Source organism: Acomys minous, assembly GCF_964271855.1.
Source record: "Acomys minous genome assembly, chromosome: 14".
NCBI lineage: Eukaryota > Metazoa > Chordata > Mammalia > Rodentia > Muridae > Acomys > Acomys minous.
This window is the reverse complement of record NC_140496.1, coordinates 3,654,258-3,670,404: the sequence shown is the minus strand read 5'-3', so window position 1 is coordinate 3,670,404 and position 16,147 is coordinate 3,654,258. Positions and strand designations below refer to the sequence as shown.

Sequence of the window (16,147 nt, the reverse complement as noted above, 5' to 3'; positions counted from 1 at the left end):
TGAAAGAAGTGAGCAGGAAACAGAGTCAGGCCTGGTGGTGAACATCTGTACCCGCGGCACTGCAGGAGGAAGAGGCAGCGGGACTGTTTGAGACCAGCCTGAGTTTATGTGGTGAGTTTGGGGCCAGCCTGGGCTACATATCAAGATCCTGCCTAAAAAAGCAAAACAAAACAAACAAAAAGCAGGCTGCCGGTACTGACACGACACATATCTGTAATTCTAGCATTTAGGAGGTAAAGGCAGAGATATTAACTCGAAGCCATCCTCAGGCCAGCCTGGGCTATGTAACACCTTCCATCTCAAAACCAATTCCCCAAGTTCCAAACCCATCCTAAAACTTTCACTCAAGAGTCTGGTAATTAGCCTTTAATCCCAGCACTTGGGAGGCAGAGGCAGGCAGATCGCTGTGAGTTCGAGGCCAGCCTGGTCTACAAAGTGAGTCCAGGACAGCCAAGGCTATACAGAGAAACCCTGTCTCAAAAAACCAAAAAACCAAAAAACAAAAAAAACCCAAAAACCAAAACCAAACCAAACCAAAACAAACAAACAAACAAAAAAACCCCAGAGTCTGGTAATTTATCACATTCCCATGTGCAGTTTATGGATTAATTACGTATAGAAGGTGTTGAGATGTCAGCTCCTCAGCACCAGTTTTGAGATTTCCCCCAACATCTAAAGCTGGTTGAGATGTGACATTTCCCCTGTACAGGTGACCAGAGTGGGGGTTTATTCAGAGCAACAGCAGGTGCCTCCTAAACCCTTGGGCCTCTGTGAGTCCAAGGGGGGTAATTTCAGCAGAGGGCAGGATGGCACTCCAGATGTAAGGTTTTACAGAGTCCTCCTCCAGGACAAGGTGGTAAGGGTCCTTCAAAAACAAACAACTGTCTACCACTTACCAACTTTAGGTGTTCGTGACTGCAACAGTAAAACAAGGAGATGGGAAAGGATTCTGGGAAGGATACTACTCCTGGCAGGGTGCCACAGAAGCTCAAAGAGGTTTCCTAACAAAGGTGTGCTAGCTGGGACACGGGGCAGCCTGGGGTTAAGTACTTATGTAAGTAAGTGCTGGGAAGAGCGCCCAGGGGATCCACCTCCATTAACCACTTGGAGAAGTCAGCACAAGGATGACACCTGGCTCGGTGAGGAGCAATGGGTGGCAGAGACGCAGCCAGCGAACCCAGGGAGCAGCTGCACAAGGCAAGGGTGATTCAGGGTTTGGGAGTGAAGGCTTGGGAGCTGCTTCAGGAAAGCGCACACTTCCTAGCCCCAGCGTGTGGCAAATTAGTGCAAAGTGTGAGACTGTCACAGCCACAGCTGAAATATGAAAAACAAGATGCCAGGCAACAAGTATGATATGGAGAGGTTTATTATAGTGGTAGGGGCACCCCAGAGAGAAAGAAAGAGGGGGCGGTGAGAGAGTGAAGATGAAATAGTCGCCACAACGGATACACAGTATAAGATTTGCTGTAGACGCTTGGGGAGAGAAGCAAAGGAAAGAGAAAGACTGAGGAAGAGAGCGACTGGAGGTGGGTTTGTCCCTTGAATCCTGTGCCCCTGTTGGCAGCGGCAGGTGATGACATCAGAGGTCGCTAGGCAGAGTGGGGCAGTGTGCTAACAGCAGCCTTTCTTGAGTCCTGGAGGAAGTTGGATTAAGACATTGATATCAAAGCAGTCTCTTCGTTTCTGTTTGTATTTAAAGCATGGTCACATTTTGTTTGGGGGCTTTTTTGTTTTTGGCCTGCACGAGTGTGTCATGCATGCATGTATGCATGTATGTGCATGTGTGTGTGTGCAAGCCAGAGGAATCCTGGGTTATCGCCTTTGATCACTCTCTGCCTAGGGTATGGAGGCAGGGTCTCTCTCATGAGCCTAGAGCTTGCTGCCTACTCCTCCCTCATCTCCGCTTTCCCAGAAACAACGGGCAGGAGGGGCACCCACCTGGCATTTATGTGGGCGGAGGTACGAGCCTCACTCGCCTGGCCAATCCCCGCCCCCACACACAGTATCTATGTGTGTGTGTTTGTATGAGAGTAACCTCAGCTAGTGTTCCTCAGGTGCTACCCCCCACCCACCCCCGGGTCTGCCACGGGCTCAGACCCTCCCATGTACGCTACCCTGTACAGTAGGGGAGCACAGGTGAACGGCCGGGCTCAGGAGCCACGGACACTCAAGACGGTCGTGTGTCCATCATCCACCAAGCGACGCTCCTCAGCAGCCGTTTCCCGCGCGAGAAATCTGTCCCATCCATCCAGCTTCTCCCCCCACCCCACCCCCGCCCCCGCCCCAGATTCGGAGGTGACAGGTGTTTGAGTTGGATGGCACTGGGGGCAGAAAACCCCTCCGTGTCGCCTCCTTAACTGTCCCGCGTGGTCCTAAGTTAGCAAGGATAGACCAGTGTGTAACATGGACGTGGCTCAACTTAAGTCCCAAGACTCCGGGCTTGTGTTCAGTTGACTGGTGTGGTGTGAGCACAGCCTGGAGGGCCCCAAACCCTCCCACCACACGCTGCGGTGTGCACAGGAGGCTGCCGGGCACTCCACGGCTGCGGTCAGCGCCTGGCACGCCGGAAGTGTGCGTGGAGGGAGCGCGCCGGGTTCCCGTGAGTGTGTGTGCGTGTGTGTGTATGTGTGTGCGTGTGCGTGTTGGGGGGGAGGCGAGAGAAGCCCGGACACAGACCGGAAGTGTGTGCGGGAGAGGGAGCGCGCGGGAGGGGGGCGGGCGGACCGGAAGCGTGCGCTAGTGCAGGAGCGCGCCCGCCGCGGCGCAGGCGGCACGGGCCGGAAGTGTGCGCGGCCGAGGGGGCTCCGGGGCTGAGGCTGAGCGAAGGGCTCCGCTTCCGGCGGCGGCGGTGGCCTCCGGCGACGCGAGGGCCTGTGCGCTGCCGAACCCACGCGCGGGCTCCCTCGGCGCTCGGCGGCTGCGGTCCCTGCGCGTGCGAGCCGAGGCCCCGCGGCCATGAGCGGCAAAGAAGGTGCGAGGGCCCGGGGCGTGGAGGGGGCAGGCCGGGCCTGGTGCGCTGTCACCGCGCCGTCCCCTGCAGAGCCACCTCGAGCGCAGCCCTGCTGTTCCCCGAGTCTCGGGGCCGCGCTTTTGTCCGACCCCCGAGCCAGCGCACGTCCGGGTCGGGTTTGGGGACTCGGGGGTGGCCGGGGAGGCCCTGCAGGTCCTGGGGTCGGGGGAGGAAGGAGGTGGCCTGGGCTGTGCAAGGGCGACAAAGGAAAGGCGCCATCCAGCTCTTCTTCTTTTCCCCCTAAGGACCGGGGGGCTTCAGGAAGAGGAAGCATGACAACTTCCCGCATAACCAGAGGAGGGAAGGGAAGGATGTCAGTTCGTCTTCGCCGGTGATGCTGGCCTTCAAATGTAAGGGGAGGGGAGTTAGAGCCATTAACAGTCGTGTGGTCGTGTGTGTGTGTGTGTGTGTGTGTGTGTGTGTGTGTGTGTGTGTGTGTCTGTCTGTCTGTCTCGGGGTGGGGGGCGCAGGCCATGAGATGAAAAGCTTAGCTTTCCTGAGTGGCCTTGAAAATCTGATCAACTTCACCAAGTTACTAGACTAAGAATACCAGTGTGCGTACGTGTGTGTGCGCGTGTGTTGTGTCTGTGTGTATATTCTGTGTCCTGTACAAAGTGCTACCTCAAAATAAATTTTGTCAGCTGGGCGGTGGTGGCGCACGCCTTTAATCCCAGCACTCAGGAGGCAGAGGCAGGCGGATCTCTGTGAGTTCCAAGCTAGCTTGGTCTGCAAAGTGAGTCCAGGACAGCCAAGGCTACATAGAGAAGAAACCTTGTCTCGAAAAACCAAAATAAATAAATAAATAAATACATTTGCCTGGGTGCCAGTTGAGTTAAGTGACCTAACACACTAAATATAAATATACATGCTAGTAAATGGTAAGTGAGAAGATGGTGTTACATCCAGGACAGTTGTTAAGGATATGGCATATCTCCATATTAAGTAACATTTAATGCTGCCTTTTTTTTTTTTTTTTTGTAGACCAGACTGCCCTCGAACTCACAGAGATCTGCTTGCCTCTGCCACCTGAGTACTGAGATTAAAGGCGTGTGCCCCCATGCCCAGCTCATTTAATGCTTTTTTTTTTCCAGCTTAAAAAAAAAAAAATTATGTATACAATGTTCTGCCTGCACATCTGCCTCCTCGCCAGAGGAGGGCACTAGATCTCATTATAGATGGTTGTGAGCCACCACGTGGTTGCTGGGAATTGAACTCAAGACCTCTGGGAGAGCTGACAGTGCTCTTAACCTCTGAGCCATCTCTCCAGCCCCCTTTTAATGCTTTCTTACGTGAAACTGTTTACCTGTTTACTAATATTAACACCTTTACAGGCTATAATAGTCAAGGTCTTGGGATATGGATTCCAAAGTTGTGTGTTTTTTGTCCATCTTAGGGTAGAGGGTAGTATTCAGTTGCTTTGGAGAGTTAGTGCCATGACCACTGTTTTCTGCTTGCTAAGTGGAGGCTGGCGACCGCAGTGTTGGCTGCATGCACGCCGCGCCATGCGTGCACTCTGTTGTTTGGCTGGCTTTGAGTAAAGAGTCTGCATGCTTAGTGGTTGCATAATGTGTTGTAGCCTTTCAGCAGGAGCTGGACGCGAGGCACGACAAGTACGAGAGACTTGTGAAGCTAGGCCGGGACATCACTGTTGAGAGCAAGAGGACCATTTTTCTTCTCCATAGGATTACGAGGTGGGTAAACATCTTTGAAATCTGTTACTTGAAGGGCTCATGGGTGGCTAGGCGAGTAGAGGTGCTCGTTTCCAGGTTATCTGAGCTGGATTTCTGCATCGGGTTTGTGAAGAGAGAGAACTGAGTCCTGAAAGGTGGCTTCTGGCACCACCACCTCCCATCGTGGAACATGAGTGCGTGCACGCACATCGACACACACATAAATAAATATAATTTAAAAATTAAGATTAATGTTTTGATATATTGTATTTATACATTTTATGTCTCAACAGGTGGTAGCAGATATTAGATATTTTGGGTTTTCCATAGTAGCAGGTGATGCTAGCAGCTGGAGCTTTGTCTCGGTGGTTGAGAGCACTGGCTGCTCAGTTCCCAGCACCCACATAGTGGCAGTCTGCAGTTCTAGCTCTAGGGCTCTGGGCACCATGCACACAGAAGGTATACAGACGTACATGTTGGCAAATACCCATAAACAAGATAAAAATAAAATGTGTTTGTGTGTGTCTGTTTGTGGGTATTTGTACATGGGTGTCAGGTCATTATGAGCCTCTCCACATGGGTGCTGGGAAGTGAACTCTGGTCCTTGGTAGAAGTAGCTGCATTCTTAACCTCCGAGCCATCTCTTCAGCCCCCAAAGCAACATTTTAAAAATAGGAGGGAGGATTCTTACTTTTAGCCTACCTAAGGATTTCATAGTGTGTTTAGACCACTTATTTACATATATGTATATGTTTTATATGTATATGGATAGTCTGAAGGAAATATATTAAATCTTGGATTATCTTTTGTAACCTTACATTAAAGTATCAGTTGAGTTTAATATTAGATGTGAAAAAAAGGTTAATTTCACAATCAGTTTTCAGCTGGCTGCTGAGTTCCCTGACACTTTCTCTCTGAGCTTTGTGGCATGGTTGGCTTTACATTCTCTCTCCAGGCCCACTCTTACTTTTCTAGGGAGAGTCCCTCTGGTGTCTGGGCTACAAGAGAAAGGAGCAGGGTGACACTGGCCTGAGCAGAGCAGGCGATGGTTAGAGCAACCTAAGCATCAGGAGTACCTTAGGACGCGGCAGAGCAGGTGATGGTTAGAGTAACCTAAGCACCAGGAGTACCTTAGGACGCGGCAGAGCAGGCGATGGTTAGAGCAGCCTAAGCACCAGGAGTACTTTAGGATGCGGCAAACCACACACAGCCTTCCTCACCTCTCGTGCTCCTCTGGGGCAGAGGGCGTCTGCTTCAGCTTGCGTGTCCAGCTCCAGCTCCCCAGAATGAGTTCCAGCTGCCTCTAGAGGTGGATGTGTCTTTGTTTAGAGAAGAACAGATGTAATTGGGTTTTACTATTCAAAATATTCTGAAGCAACTATTGTCTTTTTCAGGATTATTTTATTTGTTACTTACCTGCATGTGTTAGTCACCTCTGGGACTATTCTTTCCCATGCGTTCCAGGACTTACACCTCAGGTCTCTAGCTTGCACAGCGTGTGGGTCCCCCTCAGCCATCTCAGTGGCTCTGGATTCATTTTTTTATACACCCCCCCCCCCAATCTGAGTATGATGTGCACATGTTGCCTCATGGTGTATAGTGTGCATCTCAGCAGTCTGGGTCATCTCTCTCAGATAGCACTGGGCTAACTGAAATTTATGGGTACCCAGACATACAATTGCTTTATGTGGTTCTGTGTGACAGTTACTTGGTGAGTTCAGGTCTGGTGCTGGTGTGCCCTGTCAGTTACTGCAGTGCATTGGGAAGTCAGGGCTGCTCGCATGTCTCTGCAGCAGGCTGAGCAGCCTGTACGGGTTAGGGCAGTCTTCCGTTCCCTACTCGCCTCACTTTCCATGCCACTGTAGCAGTTCCTGTTACCTCTGTACTGTGTCCGCAGGACACTGTTTTTACTCTAAACAGTGTGCCTTAGGAACAAGGAACAGATTGTACATTTATCCCTGCAGCTACCATTTCTATTGTTGTTTATTTCTTGGCACATGGATTCCGATTTCCACCTGGAATAATTTTCTTTTGCCTGAAGAGCCCACATGAACACATCTGCAGCATTGTGCTGATGGTGAATCAGCTCTTTTGGCTGCACGTAGGGTACGGGAATTGTTCTGCCTGTCCACTTTGGGGGTTCTTTTTTGGCCTGGAGTTCAAGGCCACCTTTTTTTTGTTTTGTTTTGGTTTTTTTGTTTGTTTGTTGTTGTTGTTTGTTTTGTTTTTGTTTTTGAGACAGGGTTTCTCTGTAGCCTTGGCTATCCTGGACTCGGCTTTGTAGACCAGGCTAGGCTCGAACTCACAGCGATCCGCCTGCCTATGCCTCCCTAGTGCCGGGATTACAGGCGTGCGCCACCACGCCTGGCTTTAGGCCACAGTTTTTATACTTGCCTGCAGTGACCTGTGCTCAGTCCGAGACCGGGGAAGGCCCGTGTGTAGTGCAGCTCTGAAGCACTGTCCCTGTGCAGCTTCTCCTTGCTCTCTGCCCTGCCCACTCAGCTCATGACCGTCTTAGACTTTCAGCTTTCAGCGCAGACTTTCTTCCTACGTTGTCACTTGGAAACTCTGGAGCCCTGAGCTGGACACTGGGTGTGTCTTCCCTGCCCCGACTGTGGCCCTGTTCCGTGCTCCTGCTGCCTGGGCACCGTTGTTCTGCATGATCTGTTTTTTTCCCTTTGAGTTGTTTTAGATAGAAGCAGCCAAGTGTAGAGGTTGATTTGTATGAATCAGATTTTGATCACAAAGCTGATGTTTTCAAGTTTCCCAATGTCTTTACAGTTCTCCTGATATGGAGGAGATACTGACGGAATCAGAAATTAAACTGGATGGTGTCAGACAGAAAATACTACAGGTAGCCCAAGAGCTCTCGGGAGAAGATATGCACCAGTTCCACAGGGCTGTCACCACAGGTAGGTCTGAGGGTCAGTGAAGCGTGTGTGAAGGATCTCAGTTTTCATCGGTGTGTGTGTGTGTGTGTGTGCGCGCGTGCGCGTGCACACGCGCCATGACCCATGTGGACATAAGAGAATAGCTTGTGGGAATTGGATCTCTCCTTCCACCCTGTGGGTCTCAGAGCTTGACCTCGGGTCATCAGGGTTGGTGGCAGGCGCTCTTCCGCACTGAGCCATCTCAGGTGCCACAGGAAGAGGGCTTTAAGATGATGTTTTGGTGGTCTTATAGCTCAGTCTGGCCCCCAAAGCCCCTATGTAGCTGAGGTTGGCTTTGACCTCTTACCCTTCTGCCTCTACTCCCCAGTGCTGGCGTGACTGACGCGCAGCGCTTGCCTGCGTTAGAGTGGAGTTTTGAACTGAAGAAACAGCAGAGTTTTCTCCAGTCAGGGTGAAACAGTCAAATGGAATGCGACTGTGACTTACACATTGCTTAGGTCGGACTTAGGAAAATAGTAAATGTATTTATAGTGTTGCCATCGCGACACTCAGGAGTAGCCTGTTGCTGCAGTTGCTAACTGTTTGTTTTGGTGGAGTCCAAAAGGACATTCTTCTGACTTGAAAATAAAAAGCTCTGGCACGGAACTGAAGGAGTCGAGTGCTTCCTCAGCACAGCGCTGATGGCAGGCCGACTAGGGAGAGAGCAGCCTGCGGGGCCCAATGGAAAGGCCGAGCAAGTGCATGCAGCTAACTGCGCGACATAAGCTACTTGAGCATTTTCTTGTCATTGTTAAGAAGTTACCAGGCCGGGGAGTGCTCTGCACCTAAAGGAAAAACCTTTTTAGTCAGGGTCACTGATAGTAGCATGTTTTGAGATGTTTACATGTGTGAAATAAGTTGCTTAGCTCCTTACTAACGTTTTAATTAGTGTATTCAAGGATGTGAGTGATGGACTAGATGAGTGTCTGGCCAGCTGGAGAGTTGTGGTTTCTGCCTGCGCTGCCCTCCTGGCCTGGTGACCATCCTGCTCCTGCTGGCCATGCTGGGGTCTTACATAGCCACTCTGCTTTATAGCCACCTCATTTGCTTTGTGGTTCCCCTAAATAGTTTTTACCACTTCTGAGAACGGAAAAGGAACAAAGGTTATCACTGGCCTCTTTCTTTCCAGATTCAGTTGAACCTACTGACTTCAGCATCAGATAAAACCAGGGCCAAAACTCCCTGAGGCCAGCCTCAACCTGGGAGCAAAATAGCTACAATTTAGAATTGTAAACACTTCAGGGACCATCTGATCACAGTTTGCAGTCTGTATTCTATGCTAGAAACTTCAGTGGTAACGGCTAGAATTTTATGGCTCTCAAAAACCCAAGTAGACTTGTTTCTGGTGTACAATGGTGTGATGTCCACCTGAGGGAGAGTATTTTCAGGGAGTTTCTCTTTTATTTCTAAACATTCTTTTGCTTTTCTGAAACCTGTTTCAGAGAGTTGACATTTCACTCTGGACTCTGTAACATTGTGTCGATAAGGATGACACTAGTTTTGAATGTGCTGTACCAAGTCCCTCCTGTAGCTTCTAGCAATATTGCTTGTTTTACCCCAAACCCCCTAGCAGCCACTAGTTTACCATCTCTCTGGGATCGTCACATCTGCCTCCACCTCCCCAGTGCTGGCGTGGTTAACTTGCAGTACCTGTCTCACACAAGCAATGTCTTCTGTGTGGCATAATAGGTCCAGGGTTCTCAGTGCTAGCATGCATCGATACTTTGTTATGGTGTAGTCATGCATGGCTAGACCACATTCTGTCTGTCTGCCTGTCTGTCTGTCAGTTGATGCACTTTGCAGTTCTTACTTTTGGTTCTTGCGAGAGATGCGGCTGTTTACCTCTGCCTACAAGTCTTTGTATGAGCCTGACTCCACTCCTCTGTGATTATATCTGAGGTAAACAATTTTCTAAGGAATGCATTAAAATCCTGCAAAGCAAGATGAGCTCTCAAGTGTTCGCCCTCAGGCTGGGTTAGGTGTGGGTCCAGATTGAGTGTGTGTGGCTTGGGTACAGTGGGAGCACACGTAGCCAGAAGCCTGTGGCTGGGCTTCCCTGTGTGTGCTCTAAGGTGGGAATGAAGCAAAAAAGAACAAATTACATAAAAGCAGCCTGCAGAGTTCTCTCTTACTGGAAGCAGATTCTGTAAATAATTCCTCTTGGATTTCCTCCAGGGTAGCAGCACAGGGGAAGGCATTGTTTGGAGTGCGGCAGTGGGCTGAAAATGTTCACCTTGGGGATTATACACTGAAAATAACGGATGTCCTTTTCATCAGGCTGAAACATAGCTTGTTTAAACATCCTTTACCTACACACGACCCAGCGTGCCTCTCAGTGTCGGGCCCCTGAGTGAGACAGCACAAGCCTTAGTTTCTTTTCTTTTCTTTTCTTTTTTTTTTGAGACTGGCATGTAGCTGAGGCTGGCTTTGAACATCTGACTCCCTTGCCTCTGCCTCCCAAGAGCTGAGATAACAGGCTTGTGCCCGGTGCCCAGCTGTGACAGTGACAGGTTTTTTTTATTTGTTTTTTGCTAGGTAACCCAGGCTGGCCTGAACTTCCTGTGTGGTCCAGGCTGGGTGAGGGTCTGGGCAGTCTACCTGCCTTACCCTCCTGAGTTGGAATGACAGGTGTGAGCCACTGTGCAAGGCTGGGAGATATGGGTGCCTAGGGCGTGTCACACAGGCAGTGCTAGGGGGACTTAGTGGGTGCAGCTGCTTGGGCATAGCATGCATGGCACGAGACTGACCAGTTCAACTGCTTGTGCTTCTTTGACAGTAGTATGTGAAACCTCCTATTGTGGTTTGTGCCTCTACAGCAAGCAGGTTCTTATTATTTGTAATTATTTTATTCCTGTTAGTAATAGGACTCGTGCCCCAGATCACCATCTCAACTGCTGTCGTACAGAGGCCTCGGCTCAGAGCCCAGCCGTGCTGGTGTGCCTTGCCTCGGCTCATACAGCCTACCTGGCCATTCGCCACGCTTCGTCGTGATGGGTGATGTCAGTCTCCAGGTTTTATGGCGACACTCGTATAATTCAGTGCTCGTTCCTAGTAACCTTGTTTGTTTGTTTTTCAGGACTGCAGGAGTATGTGGAAGCTGTCTCTTTTCAACACTTCATCAAGACTCGCTCACTAATCAGTATGGAGGAGATTAACAAGCAGTTGACGTTTACAACAGAAGACAGTGGGAAAGAAAGCAAGACTGTGAGAAATTAAAATCATGTTTCAGTTTTATTCTGTAATTTATACAGCAGCATAGTGATTGATGGCGACTCTTGACTTCTTGAGACCTGCCTTGCTAGGTCTCCCCAGAGAGCTCGCTCGCTCTTCAGGGTCTCCACTGGTGACAGAACAGGAATGGCGAGGCTTCAGAGAGTGAGGAGCTCAGCACACTGCATCAGGGTGCTTAAAATCTAGTGCCTGACATCCTCAGCACTGCTAGGGCATGTCCAGGGACCCTGGTGTGCACCCACTGCAGAGGGCTTTATCAGAGAGTGGCTCACAGAGGTATTAAATCCTGCACTGCCTGTGCTCAACAGTACTTCATTGTTACAGCAGTCAGAAGAGCCAATTATCACTTACTAAACTATCTCATGCTCTTCTGAATTCAGGAAGGAAAAACCTTTTGCATTTTGACTTTTAAAAAGTACTTCTTAAGCCGAGTGTGGTGGTGCACGCCTTTAATCCTAGTACTTGGGAGGCAGAGGCAGGCGGATCTTTGCGGGTTCGAGGCCAGCCTGGTCTACAAGTGAGAAACCCTGTCTCAAAAAAAAAAAAGTGCTTCTTTCATGTTTTGGATTTGAACATACAACATTCATGCCTAACTGGGCTTGATCTCTTCTCTCAGATGAATTAAGATAAACAATGTTTTCTCATTTTTCTTCTTTTATTAATTTTTAAAAATACTACTCGGAGTCAGGGTAGGTAGACAAACTATTAGAAATCAAGATTACTTGAATATGAAGCAAAATGTTAAAAATTACAAATTAAGCTTAATTTGGTGTGAACAGAAAAAAATTGTAGTCTAATGAACTCCTGTGTTTGCTCAGCGTCCATGGCTACTCATGACGTTGACTCATCCCCTAGTCAGGATGGGATCAGTGAGAAGGGGGGCCAGCTACGCGTCTGCTTCCTGAGCGCGGCCTCCTTTCTAGTTCAGCAGAAAGGCAGTGGGGAAAGGCCGGCTGCGTGTGCTGTCTGAGGCTCTGAGGTTATGACCTAGACACACTTCTCACACAGGCTGAGCCTGTGTTCTCAAATAGGCCCCCTCAGCTGAAAAGTCTGAGAATTTGATAAAGAAATTTTTCTTTTAACTTGACTTGTGAGAATATTGTCAAAATCATTAAAGAAATTGCTGTGCCAAATTCCAAATATTCAGAAAGGTAAAGGGAATGATAAAATTCGCCAGGTAGTTCTGAATCAATTATTTTAAAGTTCATTAATGATGTCATTGTCATCCTAAACACTCAAGTGTCCATCTCAAAAAATTGTACTTTAAGCAAAAATTTTCTTTATTAATAGTTTTTAGAAAGCAGAATTTATTTTGACAAATTTTACTTTAAATTTGTTTATGCTTATTTCTCTAAAATCAACTTATAACCATGACCCCTTCTGTGTAATAACAAAGACCATTTATTCTCTGAATTATATTCTTTTAAGTGGCATTTGACATGCGTTCCTCTCTACGACCTACTATTATTACCTTAAACAAAACAAAACAATACAAAACCAGTCTGGGCTCACAAGAACCTTTCAGAAACGTCAGAATGGGTAGGGGGCAGTCTCTGGGCTTCCTCTTTCTGTTGATAAGCAGGGCTTTGACCACTGCTGTGTTTCAGGCCTGTTTCTCAGTCATGGGCCATGGGCCACGGGATCTGCAGGGTGTGAGCGGGACTGAGATGGGTGCCGTGGGTGCTCCGGAGCCCTCTGCCCCTTCCTTCTTAATTCGCACACTCCACAACCTGCCAGCAAAGCACGGACTAGTCAGCATGGTGTCCTGCCCTCCTGCTCTAGTCTCAGCAGGTAGTACTCTTTAACCTCACTTAAAGGTCCTCACACAGCGCAGTTCTTTCCCTGGTGGCTGTATAGGCTGCCCAGCGTGCGCTCACAGCTCACCTAGCTGTGCTCCACACAGTGCTGACAGCTCAGGCGTTGCTGTAGGAAAAAGCTCCTGGCGCGAGATGCACATGATGGTAGTGCTGATGACAGCCGCTGACACTTACGGAGTGTTTTCTTGGGTTGTACATTATGCCAAGAACTTAGTGAATATTGTCTTGTTGAATCCACGGAGACTGAGGTGGATAACAGTCCTATTTGCAGAGAGGGGAACTTCAGGCTTAGGAGAGATGAGACATTTCCAGGAGGCGAGTATCTTGTGACCCACGGCCATGGGAGAGGTGAGGCAAGGAAGGACACACAAGAGGAGCAATGACTTGTCATTTGAGACTGGAGGATGGGAGGTGCAGGTGGAGGGGGCTGTAATGTAGATATGGTTTTGGGGTGGTAATAAGGCTAGCTGAGTGACAGTGTGAGGCAATTGGCACATGGCTGGCCCTGCGAAGTTAGGCTGGATTGTTTACTGAAACTGATGGGTTTTAGTGTTTGAAGAGGCTACACAGAAAAGGCTGTCTGTGAGGAGGGGTTGGAGAGAGGGAGCAGCCTGGGGCTTCAGAGTTCAGTCCCCAGCACTCATAGGGAGGTTCACAGCCATCTGGAACTCTGGTTGTAGGGGATCGGATGCCTGCTGGCCTCTGAGGGCTCCAGATAGACCTGAAGGCACAGCGCCCATACACATACAGTCATAAAGGAAACACTGAAGGGAACCTGGCTGCTGAGTAATGTGGAGCAGGGCGGACTGCACAGTCTGTGGATGTGATCACTAGCGTGGAGCAGGGCGGACTGCACAGTCTGTGGATGTGATCACTAGCGTGGAGCAGGGCGGACTGCACAGTCTATAGATGTGATCACTAGCGTGGAGCAGGGCGGACTGCACGTCTGTGGATGTGATCACTTGGCCTTGGCAGCTCTGTGTAGGGAAGACAGGACCTCAGCACTGAGTCATGACTCTGATTGGCTGAGCATGAGTAGTAGGAGATGGTGGCCCTGGCAGGAGCTGGGTGTGGTTGCAGGGTAGGGAGGAGAGGCCAGCTGAGGCAGGGAAGCGGGCGTAAGGGAGGGGTTGTGATTGCAGGGTGACAGTGGTGGTCACGCAGTGACGTCAAGTCGGCCTGCTTAGCCTGTGTCTCCTGTGCTCAGTTGTTGGTGTTTGATTATTGTAATGTATCCGAGCCGCCTGGCTCAGCTCTGTACTCAGCATATGGATGGATTGCTTGTGCCCCCGCCATATAGTTAACGCATGGGAAAGACCAGTGTGCCTCACCTGCTGCTGATTCCAGTACTTTATGACTGTAAAGCCTTAGTTACTCCCTTTATCAGTGTTTTCATGTGTGTGTGTCCTTCTGTTTTGTCTTCACCAGCCGTCCTCTGAGGGACAAGATAAGCTGGTTACGTGGAGCCTGAACGTCACACCTGTTGACTACCTGCTGGGAGTGGCCGACCTCACTGGAGAGCTGATGCGAATGTGCATCAACAGCGTGGGGGATGGGGACATTGACACCCCCTTTGAAGTGAGCCAGTTTCTACGCCAGGTTTACGATGGGTTCTCTTTCATCGGCAACACTGGGCCCTATGAGGTTTCTAAGAAGCTGTACACGTTGAAGCAGAGCCTGGCCAAAGTGGAGAACGCGTGCTACGCCCTTAAAGTCCGGGGCTCCGAGATCCCCAAGCACATGCTGGCCGATGTGTTTTCAGTTAAGACAGAGATCATGGATCAGGACGAAAGCATTTCCTAAGCAGCCCGCTCCGCTCTCTGGGCAGCTCCTGGAGACAGTGGCGAACCTGTTGTCAGTGTGCAGTCGACTTTAGTGTGGCTTTTGTAGACCTTTCCAGTTGTATTAGTTTGAAGTCATTCACAGCTGTGTATAGTGTGTCCGCAGGCTCCCATGCTCACGAGCGTCTGCGTGCAGTGTCTGTGCATGTGCTTCTCCCGGGGTTTGCTTTGTTGTTGTGTTGTTGCACACTTTGCCACACCTCCTTAAATCACTTTGAACTCGCAGTGAAACTTTCAGTGGCAGGAAGTCTCTTAGTGGGCGCTTCTCTGCATGGAGAGGAAGTGCAGTGAGCCTCCTGCTGACGCTCCTTGGCAGTGTGATGGCAAATCTTTAAAGTAGGTGTAGAATGTGGGACAAAAATTAAAAATGTAAGTTAAGTCTAAGTTTCGATGATATTATAATGAGAACTCGGGTAATATTGGTCAAGTTTAGGCCATTTTGAATTTATACAAAACGGCTTTCCAGGAGAGCTGATGGCTGTCCAGCTGCAGCGCCCTCCAGTTAGTGTTTCCTTTATCACAGCGTGGGGATTGGAGCTGAGGTGGCTTTGGCTGGTGATGCTGAGTAACTATGCGCTAGTCTATAAGCTGTGAGCAGTGGCCTTTGTCACGGCCTTCGGGCTTCCTGGTCTAGCACCTTTAGCGACCACAGTAGAGCAGCTGCAGTGGCTGGAATGCTGACAACCCAAACCTTTATCCTCGTCCCTTGGTGTTAGCCAATGACGTTGCCAAAGAAAATGAATTATATGTAATTCAGCAATAAGACAGTTGCCAACGCGGAGGAGGGAGCTTTGGTGTCGCGGCAGCCAGGGGTTCAGACTTCACCTACCCAGCCAGTCAGAGCTCCCTGTGCTGTGAAACTGGCTTGGGCATGACCTGCCAGCTGACACCACCACGTGCTTTCAACTACTTTTGTGAGATCTCAGAACTTGGATACTGGGTTTTATTTTTTGGAAAGAGTATCTATTTGTAAGGGCTGGTTCTTTGAAAGTGTAATTTTCCAAAAATTATTACTGAAAGAAAAATAAAATGTGTACATGCTTGATAAGTTAGATTTGTTTGTCTTGGTGACAGCGGGCCTGTGGTTCCTGTTTTAAGACACAGCACTTAGTTATGCTCAGTCCCATTACCTGATTTTGTTTTTTTGTTTTTTTGTTTCTTGGCTACTTCAAGTTGAATTTATAATGGATTGAATAAAATAATGGATTGAAGAATGTTTTACAGAAATTTAAAACAAATTTTGAATAAAATATTAAACTACAGAAATTCATTGGTTTTGTTTTTGTTTTATATTGTTTTTTGTTTGTTTTTTGAGACAGGGTTCCTCTGTGTAGCCTTGGCTGTCCTGGACTCACTTTGTAGACCAGGCTGGCCTTAAACCCACAGGGATCTGCCTGTCTCTGCCTCCCGAGTACTGGGATTAAAGACGTGTGCCACCACACCCGGCTTTTTTTTTTCTTTCTTTCTTTTTTCCCTATTAGTTTAACTTCTAAAATTACATTATTTATTGTTGCACAGTAGTATGTATAGAGGTCAGAGGACAGCTTGTAGGGTTGTTTTTCTCTTCCTCCCGTGTAGGTGCTAGGGCCTCAGTGGGGTCAGGCTTGGTGGTAAGGCCTTTCTCCATCCCAGCTCAGCCACACCTCTG

General features: G+C 49.0%; 1 protein-coding gene across 1 annotated transcript; it reads left to right on the top strand.

Moving 5' to 3' along the window:
* The first annotated feature begins 2,742 nt into the window (after window positions 1–2,742).
* Window positions 2,743–15,765, top strand: TSNAX (translin associated factor X). The gene is made up of 6 exons (XM_084756300.1): window positions 2,743–2,971; window positions 3,256–3,360; window positions 4,587–4,701; window positions 7,462–7,592; window positions 10,687–10,814; window positions 14,087–15,765. The coding sequence occupies exons 1-6, from the start codon at window positions 2,956–2,958 to the stop codon at window positions 14,459–14,461; spliced, it is 870 nt and encodes a 289-aa protein (XP_084612426.1). The 5' UTR covers window positions 2,743–2,955; the 3' UTR covers window positions 14,462–15,765.
* The last annotated feature ends 382 nt before the right edge of the window (window positions 15,766–16,147 follow it).